Genomic DNA, 25,005 nt, shown 5'->3' with positions numbered 1-25,005 from the left:
TAAAAAATCTGTCCGGCATATCCGCATGCATTGCGTTTTGCAACTGCGGCAATGATGCGGATTTTTTTTAGTACAAACCGTCGACAAATCGCTTGCCGTTGCCGTTCCGTTGCCGCACTCCATTGCGTTTCCCCCTTGACCGTCGCTCAACTTCATCACATCTATCGAATGGTCGAAAATGCAACAGCTTAATTAACAATCGATCAACTAATTGCATGGAAGAAAAATATACCTTCATAAGAAAGTTCTTGAAGCAAGAAGTTTGTGGACATGTTCTAGAGAAAATAATTGATTCATGGAGTTAAGATTAAATCTTTAGAACACCCCTACTTCAGTCCCTCCCATTCCAGCTACGTTCGTGCTTCTTCAAATGAAAATATTTTGTATAAATATAACAGTATTAAATTCAATTATAGGCACATCGGTCTCGATGCTGCTCGTATAGAGGAAGGGAGCAGCGTGTTTGCGAAAGCAGATGGGAAAGAAACGGAGACCGAATGTTATCGCTAGGCAGCGACAAGTGTGAAAATGGTTTGAAAGGTGTTGGAAGTATGCGAGGGCCATTTGAGAATAATTAAATTATCGAAGCGTCCGTCTTTGCAGTACATCCTTTCTGGGGATGGCTCGGGCAGTGAATGAAAGTCACTGTTACCGAGACTGGCAAAAACGGAGGCAACGATTGGCAAATAAAGGTTGCACGAAGAAGAAGAAGTCGAAGGATAATATTTGAAAAAAATTGCACGGGGAAGCATATGGGAAGTTTTTTAAAACTCTTCTAAAAAATTCTAGGAGTAATTTAATTAAAAACGGTTAGCAGTACGTATATTGTAATATATAATATTGGAATAAAAAAAATAAAATAAAAAAATCGAATAAAAAAATACTCCGGATAATCGAGTCTAAAATTCCGGGTAATCGAACTCCGGATAATCGAGTCCCCGGATAATCGAGTCTCTGGATAATCAAGTCCGACCTGTAGTCTAAATACAAAAAAACTCCAGGACAGTTTGGATATCTTAAAACATCTCATATACCTGGACTGTAGGCGCAAGTGAGAGATAAATACTCGGAGGGCCTGATTTGGATGATACCGCGACTGAGGACATCATGCAAGCCTAAGTAGATTCGGTAGACCATTTGATTCAAACTCCAGGACAATTTGGAGATCTTACAACTTCATACATGCAAGAATAGAAGACGCAAGTGAAAGACAAATAATCGGAGGACAAAATTGGGTTGACACCGAGGCTGGGGACACCATGAAAGCCTTTGTTGATTCGGTAGACCATTTGATTCGAAATCCAGGACAATTTGGAGATCTTACAACACCTCATATGTCTTATTTTGAGACGCAAGTGATAGAAAAATACTCATAATTGAGGAGGAGGAGGAGGAGGACATAATTGAGTTGATACCACGACTTGTGACATCATGAAGGCTTTGGTTGATTCGATAGACCATTTGATTTAAACTCCAGGACAATTTGTAGATCTTACCACATCTCATATGCCTGTATTTGAGAGGTATGTGAAAGACTAATTCTCAGAAGACAAAATTGGGTTGACACCGCGGCTGGGGACATCGTGGAAGCCTTGGTTGATTCGGTAGACCACTTGATTCAATCTCCAGGACAATTTGGAGATCTTGAAACATCTCATATGCCTAAATTTGGAGAGATCTTGCAATATCTCATGTAAGACGCAATTGAATGTTTTTAAAATTATCCGACGATGAATAAATTAAGTGAAATACTAGAAATTTTAGCAAAAATTCTTGGACTCCGTATACGTAGATTTTTCGAAAGCTTTTGACACCGTATCTCACCAACATGCCGTTGCAAAGTTACGCCACTTGGGTTTCCCTGAATGGATCGCAGATTTGATAATGTCATACCTGACTGGCAGAAAGGCTTTCGTTCGTGTTGACGCCTCACGGTCTAGGACATTCAGCATTACCTCGGGTGTGCCCAAGGGCAGCGTGCTGGGACCTTTACTGTTTATCTTGTATATCAATGACGTGACCAACTGCCTTACTTCTGTGAAGCTTCTGTACGCTGACGACCTGACCGATGCTGCTCTAGAGTGTGTTTCGGCGATTCGTGACTTGGGCGTTACAATGGACTCTAAATTGCGGTTCAACGAACATATTTCTGCAATAACGGCGATGGCATTCGCAGTTTTAGAATTTCTGCAGCTCATTTCACATATGTTTACACATTGAAAGCTCTATACTGTGCACTTGTGAGCAGTATTTTAGAATATGCTGCCTCTATTTGGACGCCGTACCATACGACCCAAGTGATTCGTATTGAACGAGTTAAAAATAGTTCATCCGTTCCGCTCTTCGGCACCTACCGTGGAACGATCCAATGCACTTACTCGACTATAGAGCCCGATGTCAGCTAATCTACCTGGAACATCACCTGAATATCATCAACAGTAACATAGATTGTCCGGACTTGCTCGTGGATGTACAGTTGAGCATACCTAGCCATAGTCTGCGTCACGCTGATTTAGTCTGAACCCACCGAACAACGTACGGGTGTAATAATCCCTTTAGCTCTTGTCTTAGTGCTTTTAATAATGTTTTTAGTTTGTTTAATTTTAACGTATGTTTAACGTGTGTTTCAAATCTAAATTAAAGAACTTAGAATAATAGTAGTCTTTAAGATCCAATCGAAGACGATAAATATAATTAATTTACTGGGGTAATTGAAACAAATACTTTTTGAGTCGAGCGGAAGGATGCGTATCGTGGGGCGTTAGAAAATCTAAAAGCCGCGAGAGAATGATATCAAACTGAGAGCTTTAAAAAGCATCGTATTTTCTCTATATTTCAATAGAGTTTAAAGCACGTCGGGTTTGAGCTTGACGTCCAACTGGCAAATAACTTACACAACCTCACTTGATCAGTACAGTTGCTGATGAAGAATGTGTATTGCCGCCAGACATTCTAAATACTCACGCTTCTAAATACTCACGCTCCTCTAATGTACTATACACGTGTTGGCTTGATAAATGGATTGTGAGTGATTTGACTATGCGTACAATTTGGGAATCAAGAGCTCGTTCAGTAGCCTCTAGGTTGCAAAGGCCGACGGAGGTCCTTCGTAGCTTAGTTGGCTAAAGCACCAGTCTAGCGTACTGTAGGGTCATGGATTCGAGTCCCATAGAAGGGAAAGTGGTTACCTCCAATACATTTTCCAAATCAATATCTTCCACATAAAGTACATATTCACATATGAGTTTTCACAACAATGCTGTTGTTGTTTTGAATGCACATCCGAATAATTTAATCCAATATTCATTTTGATAGGGTTGGTGTACCGGTTTTGACCACCTTAGTGCCTAATTCGGCCAGTGTCAGGCCATTTGGCCGAATGCCGTTTGTCCGAACGGGTCGTTTTTTCCAAGTTTGTTTATTTGGTAGGCTCAGGCGTGTATAACACTTTACGGAGCCACGTTTCTTTGTGATATGTACAATCGACATATTCTTATTATTAAATTAGTAAGAGAGGGAAATAAGCCAACGTACTCGTAGTGACTCGAGGTTAGGTTTACAATGTTTAAGGATGGACGGGGATTAGGATTCGGGAATCAAGGAATCAGGGAATCATCATAATTAAGGAATTTCAGCAGCTCATCCGGTCATTTGGCGTCGGGGACGATGTGGTGTGTCGTCGTGATCGAAGAAACGAACGGGTCGTTTGGCCGAATGCCTTTTGGCCGAATAGTTAAAAAATGACCTCAGATTACGAGTAGTGAATAGTGAGTAATGAGAAATAGGAAGTGAGAAGTGAATAGTGGGAAGAGAAAAATGAACTTCTTTCTTTCTTTTTTTTCCTTGTTCCTTCTCCTTTCTTTCTTCCTTCTGTTTTCTTCCTTTTTCCTTCTTCCGAAATTAGTTTTTTGCTTCTTCTTTTATTTTTTATTTCTTAGTCCTTCTTCCCTTTTCCTCTTTCCTTCTTTCTATTTTATTATTTCTAATTTTTTCTTCCTTCTTTCATCTCGATTCTTCTTTCCTCCTTCTTCCTTCTGCCGTCTTCCTTCATCCTTCTTCCATCTTTCTTCTTCCCTCTTCCTTATATAATACTACTTACTTCTTCCCTTTTACTGCTTTCATCTTTCTTCCTTCTTCTATCATCCTTCTTCTTTCTTCCTTCTGCCTTCTTTCTTTCTTTTTTCCTTAATCCTTCTTCCTTCTCCTTTCTTTCTTCCTTCTGTTTTCTTCCTTTTTCCTTCCTCCGACCTCATTTTTTGCTTCTACCTTTATTTTTCCTTTCCTAGTCCTTCTTCCTTTTTCCCCTTTCCTTCTATTTTCTTTCTTATTTCTAATTTTTTTCTTTCTTGTCGATTCTGCTTTCCTCCATCTTTCCTCTGCCGTCTTCCTTCATCATTATTACTTCATCCTTCATCTTCTTATTATTATTATAGAGTTTTGGCACTTCCTCAGCAAGCGTGCTGGGAATTTTCACCTACCCCGGGCAATCTGAATGCCAAAGGGGATTAGGCTCTGTGGATCTCATTCGCCGGTTGACTTAAAATCCTATAATAAACGTTTGCACCGGATGTATTAGTTATGGTGGTTCAGGAATCTTCTTACGATGCTGCAAGTTCCAAGAACCACTGTCTTTTGGATGCTATGGAGGTTATGAGATAGTTCCAGTTCTCCTATGGATCTCAGAAGAGATTTCGGGACGATTCCGGTTGCTGAGATAACAACTGGAATTATACGCACGTCCTCCAGGTGCCACATCTGCTTCAACTCCTCCGCCAAGTCGTGGTACTTCGTTATCTTGTTGGAGAATGTTGTTTGGACATTATGGTCTAGCGGTACAGCAATGTCGATGAGGGTTACCCGCTTCATCCTTTTGTCGTAGACCACAATATCGGGCCGATTGGCACGAATGAGGACATCCGTTATGATCTCGCCATCCCAGTACAGCTTCACGAAACTATTTTCCAGAACCGGGACAGGCACATATTTGTAGTAGGCGACAAACTGGTTAACCAAGTTGTGCTTTAAAGCAAGCTGTTGGTGCACAATCTTGGCTACTTCGTTATGACGACCGAGATAGGCTGAATCAGCTAAGGCTGAACACCCGGACACGATATGTTCGATCGTCTCTCCTACTGAATTGCACTTCCTGCAGCGGTCCTCCACGTTTTCGTGCAATATATAGTGCCGATAGTTCTTCGTCGCAATTACCCGGTCCTGGATGGCTACCATGAATCCTTCTGCTTCCGAGAAGAGTTCACCCCGCACCAGCCACGTATTCGACGCCGCTTTGTCGATATATTCCAGCTCCAGTTGATGGGGGTGCGTCCCATGTAACTCCTTCTGCTTCCACGATGCGATCATCTCGTCGACAGATTTGATGTCGCAATTCAGCTGATAGTCCTCCTGCGCCAGATGCAGGGCACTGAATCCGTGGTCAGCTTCACACACAGCGCGATAGATTTCGTGGCGGTTCTGGCTTTCCACGAAGTATCTTCGCAACTGATGGATCTGGGAAACACATAGTGTTTGTATATCGGTGACGCCTCTTCCTCCTACTGTACGTGGCAGGGTGACTCTCTCAATGGACGATTTTGGATGGCGCATGCGATGCTTAGTGAACGCCACTCGTACTGCTCGTTCTAACGCCTCCAAGTCAGTCTTGGTCCACTTCACCACCCCGAAACTGTATGTCAACAAGGGCACAGCAAACGTGTTTATCGCCTTCACCTTGTTGCCAGCCGACAAGAGGCTCTTCAAAATACCGTTGACACGATGCAAGAACTTTTCCTGCAGCTCTTTCTTGATCGTCGTATGGCGAATTCCTTTCAGTTGCATGAAACCTGGGAACTTGTACGTTTCGCCTTCAACCATGTTTCGAATCTCCTCCTGTTCGTTGACGCGGAAACTGTCGGCATCCACCAGGTGACCCCGGTGTAGATGTATGGATCGACATTTATCGATACCAAACTCCATCCGGATGTCGTTGCTGAATACCGTTACAAGCCGCAGAAATTGGTGCAGCTTCTCCACAGATTCCGCAAACAGCTTCAAGTCGTCCATAAAGAAGGTGTGGGTAATGTTTGTACTCCTTTCCCCACCCTTCAAATGATAGCCATAGTTGTGTTGGTTGAGTGCTCTGCTAAGAGGGTTCATGGCAAGGCAAAACCATAGAGGACTAAGGTATCGCCTTGGAATATGCCCCTCCTGATGCTGAGAGTCCTGGACCGTAACACCTTTTCTCCGTCGGTAATGTGTAGGGATGTGCTCCACATCCCCATAGCGTGCTGCATTAGCCTGATGACGTTACCGTCTATCTTATACAACTGCAGTACCTTAAGAAGGTACGAGTGAGGTACTGAGTCGTATGCCTTTTTATAGTCGATATACGCCATGCTCAGGTTTCTTTGCTTGTGGGTGGCCTGCCCAACAACGACTGCATCAATGATGACCTGATCCTTGCAGCCTCGTGTGTTACGTCGACAACCTTTATGTTCCTCGGTCATCAGGTTGTTGACGTCGCAATGGTTCTGCACCCTCCTCGCTATTACAGATGACAGCACTTTGTACAGACTCGAAAGGCACGTTATTGGTCTGTACTTGGCTGGGTTCAAAGTGTTCCGATCCTTCGGCAGAAGATAAGTGACACCCCTAGTGATGAATTCCGGTAGCTGCTCGGGGTTATCTAGTACCGTGTTGAAGCATTCCGCCATCCGCCCGTGGACCGTTGTGAGTTAGTTATACCAGAAATTATGCACAAAATCGGGTCCTGGTGCAGCCCAATTCCTGGTATACCGAGTAGCCTCACGTATGTCTTGGGCGGTCACGTTGATAGCGGTCATGTCTCCAATTCCACCACAATATTGCTCTTCTTCTGCCATCCACACCCCATCGCCGTTATGTATGACGGGGTTCTCCCATAGATTGGACCAAAACTGCGTGACTTCTCCCATCTCCGGAAGGCCCTCGCCAAAGTCGGCTTTGTCGTTTCGGATGTGGTTGTAGAACTCCCTTTCGTTGATGTTGAACATTCGATTTTGCTCCTTCCTCTTCGAACATTCTCCATAACGTCGCAGTCGTTTAGCAAGAGCACTCAACCGCTGTACATGGGTGTCGAGGATCTCAGTTATGTTCGCCTCGGTGAGATCACGGAGTTCTGTGGGTTTCACAATTTCAGCAACATTCCGAACTAGCCTGGTTGATCGATTCCCCTGCTTGTACTGTGTTAATCGACCAACCTTTGACCGCAGTGCGGCGATGCGGTTCTCCAGACGACGCATCCACGCGGGTTTTCGTGCTTTGGGGCGTGCGCGTCCATCACTCTCACCTTGTGGGCGCGTTCGCAATCCCAACGTTCTTACAACAGCCACTGCAGCCGAATACACGATAAATTGCAGCTCCTGAAGGTTCTCCACGGTTTCCAAGTACTGTGGCAAAATATCCTGGGGATGCTTACTGTACTCGTCAACCGATAGGAGTACTGCAACTTGGGTATCCGGTGTCGGGACATGGGGTCTGTCCCACGGAACTGTGTAACTGCTGTGCCCATATGATTAGCTAGTTCGTCCTTCAATTGCTGTCGTTGCAATTCCACTGATGGTCCTGGAGCGGCGGGTGCAATCGAATCGCGACGGTTACTTGCGATTGATGCATCCAACCCAACAGAACTCCTTCTCGACGTATCGCTCGATCTTGCCTCCTCCTCCTCTCCTAATTCCCTCTGCACTTCCCGCTTGATGTACTCTACGTCTTCTGGAGTCAGCATATTATGTGACATAATAGCTCTCTGGCGTGTGTACATCTTGTTCTGGTCAAGCTGGGGTGCAAACCGAGGGAACCTCTCATTGAACATCTCCAGCATCGCCGGTCTGACGGACATATCCGTCTCCATCCTGGTGCAAACGTAGTAGCAACGGATCACGTACTGATTCATCTCCCTTGTCCACATGATCCGTTGCCGTCGGCGGCCCGCTAACGTGAGTGATTGACGTCGATCAACCACAGCAACATCAGCAGGTGCAGCATTGCCTTGGTGATTTCTTCTGCTGCCGTTTCTGTTTTGCCTTGTCGGCACGGGCTGAGCCCGATGACTAGAGGGTCGCTGTTGCACCTCTCCTTCCTCTAGCCGCTGGCCGCTCGCTCTGTCCTCCGTTCCAGGACCAGCTCCAGTAGGGGCTCCCTCCTCGGGCAATCGCATGGGTGGTATTGTTCTTGAGCGTAACTCCATATTTGGGTGTGCTTTCATTCCCGGAAGCTACGGTTTCTGTAAAGTTATTTAATTCTTTACAGTGCTAAATTAGCTAGGTTCAAGCGCCAGTGCTCGCCCGAGGGTGGTTTTTCATTGGTGCTTAGGAATTGGGCCTTCAGCTCCCACCTACTCGAAATGGTGGTTTTTCATGGACGCCCAGGGTATTTCACCTGAGCTCCCACCTATTTATTATTATTATTATTATGATTTATTGTCCACAGGTGAAATAGACACCCCAATGACCGCTATCTTAAAATAAATACATTAACTACGTACATACGTTAGCTTATAGTCAAAATATGCTGAAAATTACACTTATTAGTTCCTCGCGACACATTAAAATCAAACACAGAATAACACCTATTGAATAAACAGGACATGCTTCGGACCGGCTCATGTAGTCCATAGTTAGTTCTGGCTGCAGGGAGATTGATGAACGAGTGTGATCGGAGATTACGGCGGCTAGTGTTGATGTCCAGCAAGCTGAACAACCTAGGGCAGTCAATGTTTCCTTGAAGAAGATCGCTGATGAAGCAGGCCTTAGCCACGTTACGCCTTGCATCAAGAGAATCGAGGTTAATAAGCTGACAACGGCTACTGTAGCTTGGTAGGTTGAGCGGATCTCTCCACCTTAGATGTCGCAGAGCGAAGCGCACGAATTTTCTTTGGATAGTTTCGATGCGCTGAGCTTCGTTTTGGTAATCGGAGCCCAGACAACTGACGAGTACTCCTAGATTGGGCGAACAGTTGCACAAAACAGTGATTTCAGACAGTACACATCCCGGAATTTCTTGGCAAAGCGAAACAGGAAGCCTAGTTGTGAAGATGCCTTCGAAACAATATATGCTACATGATCCTTGAATGTCATTTTCGAGTCGATCAAAACTCCGAGTTCTTTGACTGTCGATTCGCGTTGAAGCTGATTATCTCCCAAAGCGTAGTCGAATAGGAAGAGCGAATGTTTGCGGCCAAAGGATATGACAGAACATTTTGCGACATTTAATGTCATTCGGTTTATGCGGCACCATTCGGCAAACACTTCGAATTGTTTTTGCAGGAATATTGCAAATGGCTGCCCTGTGGAACGCCGGACCAAACCAAAAAGGGCAGTGAAATGTGATCTCCGATTTTAACCGCCATACTCCGTCCAGTTAAATAGGATTGAAGCCAACCGAGCATGCAGTTATTAATGCCTAATTTGTCAAATTTCGCAATGGCGATCTGATGATTCATCTTGTCGAATGCTGCAGAAAGGTCTGTATAAATGACATCCACCTGATGGCCACTCTCCATTTGTCGAATTACAAAGGAAGTGAAACACGTTAGGTTAGTAGTCGTCGATCTTTTAGGCATAAACCCGTGTTGATTGAAGTTTTTTGTCCAATTGAAGTTTTCAATTCCTTACTAGCTGTTATTACATTATCGTCGGTAACGAAGAACGGCTGCTCAGCGGCTTCAAAACGGGGAATATTCCTGGTGGCGTTGGCTACAGGCTGAGAGTCGAGGTGCTCATTTGTAAAGACACTACTGAATTGGGATCGAAACAAATTAACCATGTCGTGGGTAGTTTCAGCATCGCATAAACCATCTGTCATCGAAGAGGGCAGTCCTGATTCCTTTCGTGTTGACGCCAAAAACTTTTAGGGTTAGTCTTGAGTCGACTTTGTAGACGATTTTGAAAGATGTTATAAAGGTGGTCGATGAGTTGCTGATAGTCAGAGTTTGCATTCAAATAACTGGCTTTTGAAGAATCCGAACGATACTTGCTATGTTGTCTGAGAGCCGCGCGCTTCACTCTTTTGAGGTTTTTAAGGTGAGCATTAGACCATGTTGGCTTAACCGGTTTGGATATGGATTTCAGCGGAGCGAACTGATCAATAGCGTACAGTAATATACTTGACACAGTCGATGCAGCGAGATCGACGTCGAAGTCTTGAAGAATAGCGTCCAAGTCAACGTGTGCAAGAAAATCATTCATTCCGTTGAAATTGGCCTTATTAACCTTTTGTCTGTGCTGTGGGGTCAATATGACCCCAGGCCACTTTGAGTGGCTGCCATTTTTTTTAGTTTTCAACCGATTCTCCTAATTTTTGGTAGTTTGGTAAAACTCGCCGAGATCTGTCTCCTATGTGCAAATTCGCTTGAAAAATCTTGAAAATATGCGCTACAGTGTCCTTTTTTCAAAAACTTACGTTGTCTGTGCTCTGGGGTCAAATTGACCCCAAATTGAAATTGCTATAACTATTTTAATGTTTGGCCAATTTTGGATTTTTGGGGCTGTTTCGCAAGATTATTTAATCATCTTTCAGGTCGCTACCAAAAATTTACTATAGGTGAGCGGGTACATTGCGGAGAGGGGTTTTCGTAAAAAAGGGTACAAAAACAGTGATTTTTTTTTTTCATGCTTATTTTATTATATCTGAAAATCCTACCCATTTTGAACTGCACCTTTTCAAAAAGGTTATGCAGGAAGGCGTCTGCTTTGACATGAGGCATTGATTAGTTTAGCGCTTGGTCGCTAGGTGGCGGTATATTTGAATTCATTATTTTACACTACTCAAGTAACTCCGATATATGGAATTTTCCTCATTGTAAATATTCTTATCGCCCAATTTTGAAATTTGTAAAGATGACGTCTGTAACAAAGTTCGTCTGGTGGCAATAGACTGTCATTTGACGGAATAAATAATAAGGAAATTTACAAATAGGCGGCGCTAGTGTACTTGCAATATTCTTGCATATATGAAATATTGCTTTAGCTTGAGATCCCTCATAGGTGTAGAACCAAAGTTGTATACAGCAACATTGTTCAGGATGTCTAGCACTACAAAGCGGTGCTCAATATAATGAGCACTTCTTCTCATTTTTTAATTTGTGCGATAAGAATATTTACACTGAGGAGAATTCTATATATCGGAATATCTTCAGTAGTCTAAAATAATGAATTCAAATATACCACCACCTGGCGGCCGAGTTCTAAACTTATCAACGCCTCATGCCAAAGCACATGCCTTCCTGCATAGCCTTTTTTAAAAAAGTTGCAGTTCAAAATGGGTAGGATTTTCGGATATAAGTAAAATAATCATGAAAAATCACTGTTTTTGTACCCTTGTTTACTAAAACCCCTCCTCGCGATGTACCCGCCTACCTATAGTCAATCTTTGGAAACGACCTGAAAGATGATTAAATTATCTTTCGAAACAGCCCAAAAAATCCAAAATTGGCCCAACATTAATAAAGTTATAGCAATTTCAATTTGGGGTCAATTTGACCCCAGAGCACAGAAAACGTAAGTTTTTTTGAGCACAGACAGAAGGTTAAAGTCGTATGAAACGCTTTCAGACGGCTCGTAGAAGCGACAGTACGGATTTATCTTAAGATGTGTCAGTATGGGAGGATGATGTCGACCGATTTTAACGAGCGGAGATGGAGCCTGTATAATCGAACAGCTCTCACGCAGTTCGTCACTTACGAAGCAAAGGTCAAGTATTCGATCGTTTTCATTTTCGACTGCATTCATTTGTTTCAATCCTGCTGTGCTGTACGCGACGAGTAGCCCACGAGACGTCTGGCCAATCAAGGATCTTGAAGGGACCGGAATCAGCAACCCCAACGTGTGGCGCTGCCAAGTGATCGAGCTCAGGTTAAGGTGATTATACAACAAACCCACAAATCAGCCATCTGGGGAACCACGTGCTTTTTGTCGAAATTTTTCAAGAGCACGAGATGAGAGAACCATAACACGCATATGGGGTGAAACAATGGCAGATCATTTATTCACTTATGCTAAGCAATCGACTTTAATTTCAGAACTGCCGAACATGATTGTGCTAGATTTAGGTTTTTGGAAATAGGAATAAAAAAACATATGGTGAATTTAAAAATTCACCTCGGGATCAATTGTATAATCACCTTAAAATCACCCAAGATAATAAGGTTGTCTCTTGGTCCCAATTGTGAAACCACCCAGTTAAGTGAATCAATGTGCCTTTCGACTGCGTCATTGATTCGGTCGGGAGGGATGTAAACAACACAGACATAGAGAGTGCCATCAACAGTAGATACGGCGATCCATAATTGCTCTACAGATGTATTGTTAGGAGGACTGATTAGTCGGGATTTGAAACTAGAGCAAACAGCTATCAAAACACCTTCTCCAGTGCGTTTGTTGCTATTGAAAAGTGACCTATCTTGTCGAAAAACGGAGTATGAGTCGTCGAACAGCTGATTTGTAGAGGTCTTATCGCTGGAATTAGCATCGGATTCAGAGTAAGGAAAGCTCAGAATGAGTATCATGTCATTGCCTGCGGTAGAAGTTCGGAAGATCCCATCTTCCAGCTCAGACGCAGGACCGGGACGACTATTGGATGCTGGCAGCGGAGGCTCGACTGCGCTGAGCGGAATAGGGGCTTCTTTTGGGCTAGCCGCAGATGTGCGTCCCGGTTTCAGCTCGATTGCGAAACGAATACGTTGGCTTGAATAATTTTGATGGCTAGTCGACGTTGAACGGAGATATTCAGTGGTGCTTAAGACTATAGGAGCTTTCTTGGGACTGCATACTGTACAAGTGCACGTCGTGGAAGTGGAAAGCAGCTGGCTTGATGATCGTAGATGACTAGAAGCGACAAATACATCAGGGACAGAAATGCACGGACACTTCTCACACTTCTTCTTCTTCTTATTGGCATTACATCCCCACACTGGGACAGAGCCGCCTCTCAGTTTAGTGTTCATTAAGCACTTCCACAGTTATTAACTGCGAGGTTACCATTTTTGTATTCGTATATCATGAGGCTAACACGATAATACTTTTATGCCCATGGAAGTCGAGATAATTTCCAATCCGAAAATTGCCTAGACCGGCACCGGGAATCGAACCCAGCCACCCTCAGCATGGTCTTGCTTTGTAGCCGCGCGTCTTACCGCACGGCTAAGGAGGGCCCGTTCCCAACTCACACGCAGGACCGGAACGGCTGAAAATCGCAGGCAGGATAGGCTCGACTGCGGTAAGAGGAATAGGGGCTTCCTTAAAGCTTTCGGCAAGTTTGCGTCCCGGTGCAGGGCTGATGAGAGGTAGATTACTGCTTATTCCATAGCTATAATTTCCGAGGAAACATCCAGCGGATCGACGGCTGTGGCTTCGGGTCCCGGGCGCCAAAAATTTACGCCCGATCTGTTGTCACTAAAGTCCCTGTAGGTAAAACCTTTCGGCCAAGTGGAGGTTGACACTGCCTTAGATTTTAATTCCATACTCATCCCAACTTTGAATGACACGAATGATAAGGTGCTTATGTCTCGTCCCTTGACGACAAGACGGGCAACTTGTATGTCCTCGCTTCCCAGACGCTTTTTTGCCAGGGCGCACACCTGTTCGGCGGTAACGTCTCTAGCGATTCGTGATAAATACAACCAGAACCTAGGCTTGGCTGCAGGAACATTGGCAATTGCGAACGATGGAGAGGGCGTACTACAAGTTCCGTGTAGCATTGGTGGTTGTTTGTTCGGAAGCTTGTCTCCGGCCGCACTAAACAGTCTTCGGCATTTGCCTAACATTGGAGAGCCACCAGTACGTATAGAAGGTTTCGAAGTGCACGAACTAGAGTTGATGAATTTGGCAAAATTGGTTCTTATTTCAATGTTTATATCTTCCATGGTTTCAGATTTCAGGTTTTGCATTATGTCGCTGTGAGAGTTAAGTGCATCTCCTTGTCCAACTTCATAAGCGCAGCTGACGGCATTGCGGAGGCGCATCTCCTTCATCAAGGTTGAGCAGGAGGGACACAACCAAAACAGCCAGCCTTGCTGATTTTTCATCCCTTTTTTGAATGCATTCGTCTTAACTCCTCAACATCGGGGATGAAAAATAGCCTTGCAAAAACCTTGGCATTCAATTTGAATATCACCGATTTCACCGGCACATGAACAGCAGACGTAAGACATAATGCTTTCAAGACAACAGCGTATACAGAAACTGAGTTATTCGGAAATAAACAAATGCACACAAACACGGCAATTTATCACATGTACGGTTGCGGACAAGCTAGAGTACAAACAGCGATCAGCAAGTGGACCAGCCCCACAGAATCGATTCTTTATTCAGCAGGTAGATTTCTCAGCTTTTTCACTAGCTACACGAAATCCTCCGGCTTACTGGGATGCACAACACGGATTACTATCGAACGCTATCAAACAGAACGCAAATTGACGAATTTTGCACGGTGAAAAAACGATCAAAATAACAGATATCGAAAACATAAACACAGACCGATACCGATGTAATCCTTCTTTCTTCTTCCTCTTTCCTTCTTTCTTCTCGTTTCTTTTTTCTTTCTTCTCGCTTTTTCTTTTTCCTTCTTCCTTCTTCCATTTTTCTTCCTTCCTTCCTTATCGCTTCTTTCTTCTTCCTTCCCCATTTTTTCCTCTTTCTTTGTTCTTCTTCGAAAAATTTTCCTTCTTTCTTCTTTCTCTCATCATTTTCTGCTGGACCTAGCGTTCTTCCATCGGCCGTGCTAAAAAAAATGCTCCGATATTTTAGCTGTGCCACTTTGTCTTCTATTCAACCTATCACTCCAGCAGAGGAAATTTCCAGTGCAGTGGAAATGCTCTACTATGTTCCCAGTGTTCAAGAAAGGCGACAAACGAGATGGGAGAAACTACCGTGGCATTACATCACTCGGAGTGGAGTCGAAAGTGTTCGAGTCGCTGATGAACGATAGAATGTTCGCTTCCTGCAGAAATTACATCAGCCCTTATCAGCATGGTTTCTTTCCCGGTTGCTCTGTGGAAACGAATCTTGTCAGAAAAAATATATATAGCTCTTTTAGTGGGGTGTATTCAACCGTCTAAGACGAATTAAGTACTGTCCATTTAATTCCACCAGTTAATTTTCGTTATCTTTGCAGATACGTATTTCGACCACAACTGTGTGGTCGTCTTCAGTGTCTTGTACTTGACTCGACTGACTGTCGACTGAAGTCGAGTCGAGTACAAGACACTGAAGACGACCACACAGTTGTGGTCGAAATACGTATCTGCAAAGATAACGAAAATTAACTGGTGGAATTAAATGGACAGTACTTAATTCGTCTTAGACGGTTGAATCTTGTCAGTTTTACTTCGTTTTGCATGGAGAACATGAGTAGAAAATTCTAAATAGACGCCGTTTACATCGATCTCAAATCTGCTTTTGACAAAGTTAACCATGACCTGCTGTTTGCAAAACTAGAAAAAATGGGCTGTTCTTTTGCTTTATGCACGTGGCTCCGATCTTATCTGGTTGGACGCCAAATGTCGATCAATATTGGAAATAATTCATCCGACTATTTCTCGAACCTTTCTGGTGTTCCACAAGGTAGCACCCTTGGACCATTGCTATTCTCGCTTTTCATAAACGATGTAACCCTTATTTTGCGACGTGGAGGTATGCTGCTGTTATTTGCCGATGACCTCAAAATGTATGTAGTTGTTCGAGACCTCACTGACTGCTATGAACTACAGAACCTTCTTGAAATCTTCAATGGCTGGTATACTCGGAATATAATGGTTCTCAGCATTCCTAAGTGCTGTGTCATAAGTTTCCGACGAACAACTAATTTCGTCCAGTTTGACTTTAGTATTGGTGGTTCTCCACTTCAACGGGTTGATCATGTAAAAGACCTAGGAGTTATTTTGGATGAAAAGCTTACCTACACCCGCCACTTTACAAATATCATCGATAGAGCCAATCACCTGCTTGGCTTCATGTTCAAAATATCCAATGAGTTTCAAGATCCGTTGTGTTACAAATCGTTGTACTGCTCCCTGGTTCGCTCAATACTAGAGTTTGCGTCTGCTGTTTGGAATCCCTACCAGGCTGTATGGAATGAGCGTTCGAATCTGTCCAAAGAAGATTCGTCAGATATGCTTTGCGCAGCCTTCCATGGAGTGACCCGTTGAATTTGCCTGCCTATGGTGATCGCTGTCGTCTACTCGGGTTGGATACTCTAGCCAAGCGGAGGAATGTTGCTCAGTGTGTTTTTATTGCCAAGATTTTAACATTCGAATACGATGCTCCTGAGTTGCTGTCGAGAATTAGTTTATACGCACTCGTCCGAACGCTTCGAGCGCGAGCGCTGCTACACGAGGAGCCACAAGCAACTAACTATGCTGCTAACAGTTCCATTGTCGCCATGATTCATCGATTCAACGAAGTGTCCGACGAATTTGATTTCCAGATTTCAACATCCAGATTTCGCTGTCGTTTGCTGAGCCGTATGTAATGTTTTAATGTTTGACCACAACTAGATTTAAGAATTTCATGTAGACAGCACAGTCCGATGAATAAATTACAAATACAAATTTCTTCCTTTTTGCTTTCTTCACTCTTCCTTATTTCTTCTTCCTTATTCCTTCTTACTTGTTCTTTCTACCTTCTTGCTTCTTACCCAAGCAGCACAAGTCAGACAAAATCGGTTGCAGCAACTTGTTTGAGATTATACCTGGTCACATAAGAGTTGCAGTAACCTAAGTGGAATATGTGTGCTGCTAGGGATTTCTTCTTCCTTATTCCTTCTTACTTATTTTTTCTATCTTCTTGCTTCTTCTTTAATCCTTCTTACTTCTTCTTTCTACCTCCCTGCTTCTTTTTTTTCCTTCTTCCTTCTTCTTTCTTCATTCTTCCTCCTCCCTTCTTCCTTCTTCCCTCTTCTTTCTACTTTCGCCTTCTTCTTTCCTCCCTCTTCCTGCTTCTTTCTTCCTGCTTTCTCTCTCTTTTTTCCTTCTTCTTTTTTTTCTTCCTTTTTGCTTCTTCCTTTTTCCTTTTCCCTTCTTTTTTCTTCATTTTTCCTTTTTTTCTTTTTACTTCTTCTTTCTTCCTTCTTCCTTCTTCCTTCTACCTTTTTTTTCTTCCGTCTTCCTTCTTCCTTCCTCTTTCTGCTTCTTCTTTCCTCCCTCTTCCTTCTTCTTTCTTCCTCCTTCCTTCTCCCTTTTTCTTTCTTCCTTCTTCCATACACAACGAGATCAACTGAAGTAATTAAATAATTGAAATCATGACGGCAAATTTTTATTTCAAACTTTGCCCCCTGTCTCAACCACTACTCATGCAAGATTTTACGTTGAATAAGAATAGATAGTTTACATAAAAGATATTTTAGTTACGAGATAAAGATTGTCGCTGTCGTCGCTGCCCGGAACATCTTTTGCTGGCGAGGATAGGGTGCTAAATGTCAATGAAGGAAAAATACATACGATTTGACAGTTAGGTGCCCGCCAGAGTAAACGCGACGAGCGATGCGACGCGACGCGACTCACGTAAAAGAATAACAATCATTATCAACAGGTTGTCAAATTGCACTGTCGCGTTGCGTCGCATCGCACGTCGCGTTTACTTTGGCTTCGCCCTTAGGTACCATACATGTTTCGGGCAGCAGAACAAAGGGAACCGAAGCGACAATCTTTATCTTGTAACTAAAATATCTTTTGTTTACATGGATAGTGTTAGAGAAGCTTCGAATTTGAAAACGTAGTTGAAGAAAAAAAATAACAGTGAAAGTGTTTTAACCTCTATTGAAACCTAGAGAAAATCCGGCATACACCATGGACGGGAAGGGGAATGTTCTCAGTGGGGATAGTATTTGTTTGTTTGCAATTGTCAATTTACAAGAGAAAGAATCAAATAAAAGATCTCGCACTGTCCCATTTAATTCCACCACTTGATTGTAACATTATCAGATACGTATTTCGAACAGACACTGAAGACGGCCTTACTGTTGAGGTCGAAATACGTATCTGTTAAAGTTATAATCAAGTGGTGGAATTAAAAACTCGTCTTATGACAAGTGAAGACATTCCGCGAAAAGCTAAAAAAACTCTTATCAAAAGATCTTTGCTAGCTGTAAAGACGTACCTTAAGTTCATCTGCTGTGACCAGCCCGGCAGAAATAATTTTTTCCTTGAAAGATGAGATAGGATCTCTTGTTTGGCGAACTTCTTGAACTTCATCACGTGTTCTATAACTTGTTCCAGGATCTGACATTGAGTGTCCAGAGTATCTAATGGATTCACGAATATAAAAATTTAAGAAAAAATCAACTTAATAAATCCTACCTGTAAGTGTATACTTCCATAACCAAAGGGCCGTTTTTTAGAACATAGTCGATAGCAAAATCAGTAGCCAGTTTGACCGCAATCACATCCATTCCATCTACCCAAATTCCTGGCAACACATCTCCCCGCTGGTAGTAATTAGTGTTGCAGGACGAACGGCTTGCACTGGTTCCCATCCCTAGGATAATGAATTTAGTATAGTAGGTTAAAATATTGTTTGAAAAAATCTATTCTGTTAGTGTTACCGTAACCGTTATTCTCGCATACAAAAATACAAGGCAGGTTCCAAAGGTACGCCATGTTGTAAGCTTCGAAAACTTGTCCTTGGTTTGAAGCTCCGTCTCCATATAATGATAGACAAACTCCATTGTTTCCTTTGTACTTGCAGGCCAAAGCGACACCAGCGCCAAGCGGTACTTGGGCACCTACGATTCCATTTCCACCATAGAAATTGGGGGCGTACATATGCATGGAACCACCTTTCCCGCGAGCACATCCGCTTTGTCTTCCGGTAAGCTCCGACAGAACACCTTTCAGACTTACTCCCATTAAATTAGTCCAGCCGTGTACCCGGTAAGCCGAAATGATGTTATCCTGTGACCGCATTGCCGCCTTCATTCCCACAGCACATGCTTCTTGTCCCGAGTACAGATGACAAAAGCCTCGGACAATTTTCTCTTTGTACAAATTTCCTGCAGAAGTTTCCAATCTTCTAATTAATTGCATGGCCTTGTAGTATGTAATCGCTTCATCTCTAGTTATCTTTGCTGATGTTGCTGGTCCTGTTTCTAAATTATGCAATTTGAACGGCTGAAAATGATAAATTTGAACAGTGTTCAATTCAATAGTGTTATTTTTTTATGAATAATTTAATGACTACCATGGGGGATCGAAATCCGTACACTTAAGCACCTTGGCATATAAAAAAGTCATTAGAAAATAGGAATCGAATGTAAATAAAACGTTTTTCATTGACATGGGAGCATGAAGGCTTCTACTTTTGAAGTGTTTCACATTTACTCATTATAAACTACGAAAAACATAATAAAATCAACTACTCCTGACTCGAAATTCGTCCACCGTGGATGGATTTCGAATCAAAGGATCAAAATCCGTACACCTATTTTTAAACCAAATATTCAAATTGAAACAGTCTGATTGACTAAACTACCACTGTGAATAGTTCGATACGCACCTTAAGAAGCGATCCCTTCGATTTGTATTCTTCTTATCTTATGTAATGATTCGCAATTAGCAAATAAACAGTTACTTTTGGAGCAATAACGATCCGACGGGCACAAGAAGGCGAGGTGCGCAGCGGGCAAGGTGGATCGATCAGGTGGAAGATGACTTGCGGACCCTCCGTAGACTGCGTGGTTGGCGACGTGTAGCCATGGACCGAGCCGAATGGAGAAGACTCTTATATACCGCACAGGCCACTTCGGCCTTAGTCTGAATAAATAATAATAAATAATTTTGGTGCAATAATGCTCTACTCGAAAACAAAATGGCGGCAAAAACTCCGCGTTTGATGGGTGACGATTTGTTTTTGATTTTTGTTGTTTTAATTTCAAAGCCTTCTTTCCATTTCTATGCCCTAAAAGCTTACTGCCAAGTATCTGAACAATACAAGATAAATTATTTTTACATTAATTACCTTCGGTGCTGTACGGATTTCGGTCCCGCACGGTATAGGGAAAACTGGGCACGCGTGATTCCCCCTGTTTTCTCGAAAACTAATAACATTTCCATACAACTGATATGTGTAAACAAATCAGTTCGACAGATGATCAGGGATGTCAAAAAATCGCTTCTAGCGACCAACGAACATGTATACACACCTTATGTGAGGTTCATAAGCATCATCGTCAGTAAGCGATGCTTTTGCGCTCTCCACCCTTATTCGTGTGTGGAGCGTTTCGGGTAGTGAGCTACATGGAGCTACCGTGATCTCAGGGTCTGTCTCAATTGGATAATTAAACTGAAATTAAACTTAAAAGTGACATTTCAATAACTATCGAATAACCCAGCTCGCAGAGCAAGATTACTTTTGACAGATATCGAATCATTTTCCATAGATGTCCTATTGGAATTGCTGGGTAGCACCAGCCACTCTTATAACGGGGTGATTTTTTAATTTTCGAACTGTCACTTTTAAGTTTAATTCTCCAAATGAGACAGACCTCAGGAGAGCAATATTTAAATGAATCGGTGTCGTCTACGCTCACAGCTTGTAACTCACGCGATTCAAAGTTTATCGTGAGAGCACGCAAAAACCCGTTACTCTCAGTGTGTACAGTTCTCGCGTGATTTTTGAAAACGTCGTAAGTCCAAATGAGAGACTCTCTTTCATTACGCTCTCTTTTGCTAATATCTAGCCTAGTTTAAAATTTGTTGCAATATTTTAACCTCAGCACACTAGACAAAGCTATTTTCTTCAAATCGGTACTGGAAAATCCAATGTAAATGCTGGTATGGCTTTGTAATAATCGAAAGAGAAAGTAAACAAAGAGAGCCTCTCTTTTGGACTTACGACGTTTTCAAAAATCACGCGAGAGTTGTAGACATCAAGTTAATCGGAACATATGCTCTATCTGGTAAAAGGGCGAATGTCGCAAGAGAGAATTCTCTTCGTCGACTTCCCCTCTTTTGAATAAAAGTGACTAGCAGAGGATTTCTTTGCAGTTTATCACCTCAGAATGCAAGTTCGCATTGTATTATTTCGTTCTGAGGTGATAAACCACAAAGAAATCCGCTGCTTGTCAATTTTATTTAAAGGAGGGGAAGTCGATGAAGAGAATTCTCTCTTGCGACATTCGCCCTTATTCCAGATAGAGCTTGATGTACAACTTACGATCAAATGGAATCGAATCACGATGATTGCTATAATGATCGTGATTCTTCCTTTCAAATCGGACTTGCGTTTTCGCTAGGGGCTGCCCGTTCACATGCAGAACGACATGTTCTCAGTTTTTTTATGGTATTACGATATGCAAATAAAATTAGCATTGCAGACATCCTGCAAGCAACTTGCAAAGGACCGAGCTGTCAAAATTCGTGCTGATGGTGTCTGTTTTAGGCGTGCTATTCATCGGATTCACGTTATTTTTAGTTTGATTTGCACATCGGAGCAGTGGTGCTAAAATATTTCACTTACTTTTCAGTGGGAGTATGTCAAATCTTGGCACTTTATCTTACTTTCCTTCAAATAAATAACTTTCTATCGCAATATCTTAAATGTGGAGTGAAACCTCATTATATGTTGCTTAAATAGCATGACAAATCAATACAACTTAGATTATAACATAGTCCTCCGAAAGATAAAATAGCCACCAACACTGTATGCAAGATCTTTTGCATGTTTGCTGCAACTTCGTGCATTTGGCGAACTCAACGCAAACTGCAATACAAATTGAAAAAAAACACGTGGGCGCGCGTCGAAAATACGCGGGCATAAATACTCGGCGGTGGAATTCAGGGTGCGCGTCCGCGTGACTCCTGCGTAGTCTTTAACAGCTTAAGCTGACATTTGAAAACCCGAATAATCCACCTAGTGGTGATGGTGCCTTTCTCGTATAAACCAAGAAAATTCATAATAGTAACAAGAAAAGCACATAAGAGAGATCAAAATTGCACTTTAGGAGGTAGAGAGATCAAAATTGCACTTTAGGGGGATAGATTCAATTATTTCCATCAATTCGCATTTATTTGCGTTTATTTAAATGCACTGCAGCAGTTTTTGGAAAAAAATTTCTATTTTTGAATTTTTTTTTCCTTGGAAAAAATGGGAAAAAAATCAATGTTTTTTAATAACTCCGGAACGCAATGGCCGATTGGGCCAATTTTCAATAGCGAAAAATAAGGAAGGATTCCGCGTCAGATGCAACATGTTGCAAGCAAATCTGCTAAAGCTAATTACAAAAAAGTGTGTCACATTTTTTGCACACACACACACACACACACACACACACACACACACACACACACACACACACACACACACACACACACACACACACACACACACACACACACACACACACACACACACACACACACACACACACACACACACACACACACACACACACACACACACACACACACACACACACGGGCAGCAGGGACTATGTCAGCAGGGGGCCTGTCTAGGATGTGGTGGGGTTTGACAGTGGGCTCTGTTGATCCTCTATAAAAAGCTGCATGTGTCTGCAAGCAGGCCCTATCACAGCGACCGTGCGCCGCTCAAAGCACACAAGCCCAAGAGGAGTGCCAACCGGCACATCAGGATTCATACCAGTAAGATCCTGATTATGGTATACTGGTCACGGCAAACGACATTGGACGATTCTCGGTTTATGGATAGGACTAGGCGTATATGGGCTGACAGTCGAGCTATTCTGTTTCCTGAGTAAAAAGAGTGACATCTTCTTGAAATGGCAAGCAGGCTAATGGTTCGTCTGCCTCCGTCCCGATAAACAACCTGGCAGGCCTCCGGTAACGCTCAAAACCTGTCACCTATACCGGTGGGTAGTAGGTTCAGATGCACCATTCCTGATTTACACCGATCCGGCTCTGAACACGGTGTTATAAGGCACCGGAGTCAACCCTTGCATGGACCTCACTGTTTACAAAGGCACCCATGGGATCATAAGAGGCGACTATCTACAACAGGTAGAGATAACGGCCCGGAGGATGGACCCTTTTAACATGGAAACAAATTCTACAAACAACGAAGGAGCAGGCGGGGCGAATGTTTTCGCAAAGAGTGGGAAGCTGCAGCGATCTCCAGTGATGTCGCAGGCAGCAGTAGCGAGTACCAGTAGTACGGCCAAGACTGCTGAGTACCAGGCAGGCAAACAGGAGCTAGGATCCGGGAATAGGGTGTCCACCCAAAAATCGGAAAGTAGTGCTACTCAGGAGGAGCTACAATTCGGGAGGTCCAACCTGATGGAGGTGCGGAAGCGAGTCAACGAGCTTTATGACTTCGTGAAGGACAAGCACAATGTTCACACTAGGATCAAGCTGTTAGTGACGAACATTAAGTCCGCCGTTAAAGCAGCCGAACACGAACAGATTGCGCTGAAAAAGAGAGCCAAAGCAGCTGAAAAGGTGCTGAAAGATGCGGCGGAGCATACAGCAGTTGAGACACAGCAGGCACCCAAAAGTCCCCGAACCACTCGCACGGAAAAACGAGGAAGGGATTCGCCTGGAGAGCAGGAAGGCACGAAAAAGCAACGGAACGTGCAAGACTTTGCCAGCGTTCTGAAGGAACGTGTCAAGGATGGTGAGTGGCAGACCGTGGAAAACCAGCGGGAGAAGAGGAAGCAGCAGAAGGAGAATGTGGAAAAGAGGAAGGAACAGAAGAAACAAGAAAAACGTCGTTCTCCTCGGGAGAGAGTTAAAGGTGATGCCCTGATCGTAGAAGCGAGCGATAAAACGTCGTACGCAGCGATCCTGAAGAAAGTGAGAGAGGACCCGGAGCTAAAAGACTTGGGTGAGAAAGTGGTGAGAACTAGGCGTACCCAGAAGGGGGAGTTGCTGTTCGAGCTGAAGAAGGATCCCACGATCAAGAGCTCGGCCTTCCGGGAGCTCATTGCCAATTCATTGGGCAGTGACGGTAACGTAAGAGCTCTAACGCAGGAAGAAGTGGTCGAGTGCAGAGACCTGGACGAGATCACGACGGAAGACGAACTGAGGGATGCACTGGTCTCACAATGCAAGCTGGGGGAAGTGCAAATGACGGTTCGACTGAGGAGAGCGTACGGTGGCACACAAGTAGCAGCGATACGACTACCAGCAGAGGCTGCCAACCAAATGGTGGAGGCGGGCAAGGTAAAAGTAGGATGGTCGGTGTGCCCGTTGAGATTCGCCCCACGAGTCACCAAGCAGATGGAGCGATGCTTCAAATGCATGGCGTTTGGCCACCAGGCGCGAAACTGCAAAGGCCCGGATAGATCCGGTCTATGTAGGAAATGTGGTGAAGAAGGACACGTTGCTAGGGACTGCACGAAGCAACCAAGATGCCTGCTCTGCAAACCGGAGGACGGAAACGACCATACGACGGGTGGCTTCCAATGCCCTGCATACAAGAAGGCGATGGCGGGCCGGGATTAATGGAGATCATCCAGTTGAATCTCAATCATTGCGACACCGCACAGCAACTGTTGTGGCAGTCGACAACAGAAGCAATGTGTGACGTGGCAATTATTGCTGAACCGTATCGGATCCCTCCTGACAACGGCAACTGGGTGGCGGATTCATCGGGGATTGCGGCTATCCAAGTGATGGGCAAATTCCCTATTCAAGAAGTGGTAGACAGCTCAAGTGAAGGTTTCGTTATCTCCAAAATCAACGGGATCTTCGTGTGTAGCTGCTACGCACCCCCAAGATGGACTTTGGAGCAGTATAACCGGATGCTGAACTCACTCACGGAGAAGCTGATCGGCCGAAAACCGGTAATCATAGGAGGCGACTTCAACGCTTGGGCAGTGGAGTGGGGAAGCAGGCTGACTAACCCCAGAGGTTACAGTTTGCTGGAGTCGTTGGCAAAGCTGGACGTCAGGCTGTGCAACGAAGGTACCGTTAGTACATTTCGCAGAGATGGCAGGGAGTCCATCATCGACGTCACGTTCTGCAGTCCGTCGCTGGTGAGGAACATGAACTGGAGAGTTAGT

The 25,005-nt window shown here is 43.6% G+C and overlaps 1 protein-coding gene across 1 annotated transcript in view; it reads right to left on the bottom strand.

Annotated features, from left to right (window-relative positions):
• LOC134225526 (pyruvate dehydrogenase E1 component subunit alpha, mitochondrial-like) overlaps positions 1-25,005 on the bottom strand; it is a 155,647-nt gene that overhangs the window by 52,082 nt on the left and 78,560 nt on the right. Inside the window, exons 3-5 of the mRNA XM_062705693.1 lie at positions 18,574-19,138; positions 18,329-18,506; positions 18,129-18,273 (exon numbers count right to left, since the gene is read on the bottom strand). Coding sequence (XP_062561677.1) covers positions 18,129-18,273; positions 18,329-18,506; positions 18,574-19,138 — 888 coding nt within the window. The remainder of the gene's footprint in view (positions 1-18,128; positions 18,274-18,328; positions 18,507-18,573; positions 19,139-25,005) is intronic.

Source organism: Armigeres subalbatus, chromosome 3, assembly GCF_024139115.2.
Source record: "Armigeres subalbatus isolate Guangzhou_Male chromosome 3, GZ_Asu_2, whole genome shotgun sequence".
In the NCBI taxonomy this organism is placed as follows: Eukaryota; Metazoa; Arthropoda; class Insecta; order Diptera; family Culicidae; genus Armigeres; species Armigeres subalbatus.
The sequence above is the reverse complement of the archived record's forward strand: the minus strand, read 5'-3'. Positions and strand labels throughout refer to the sequence as shown.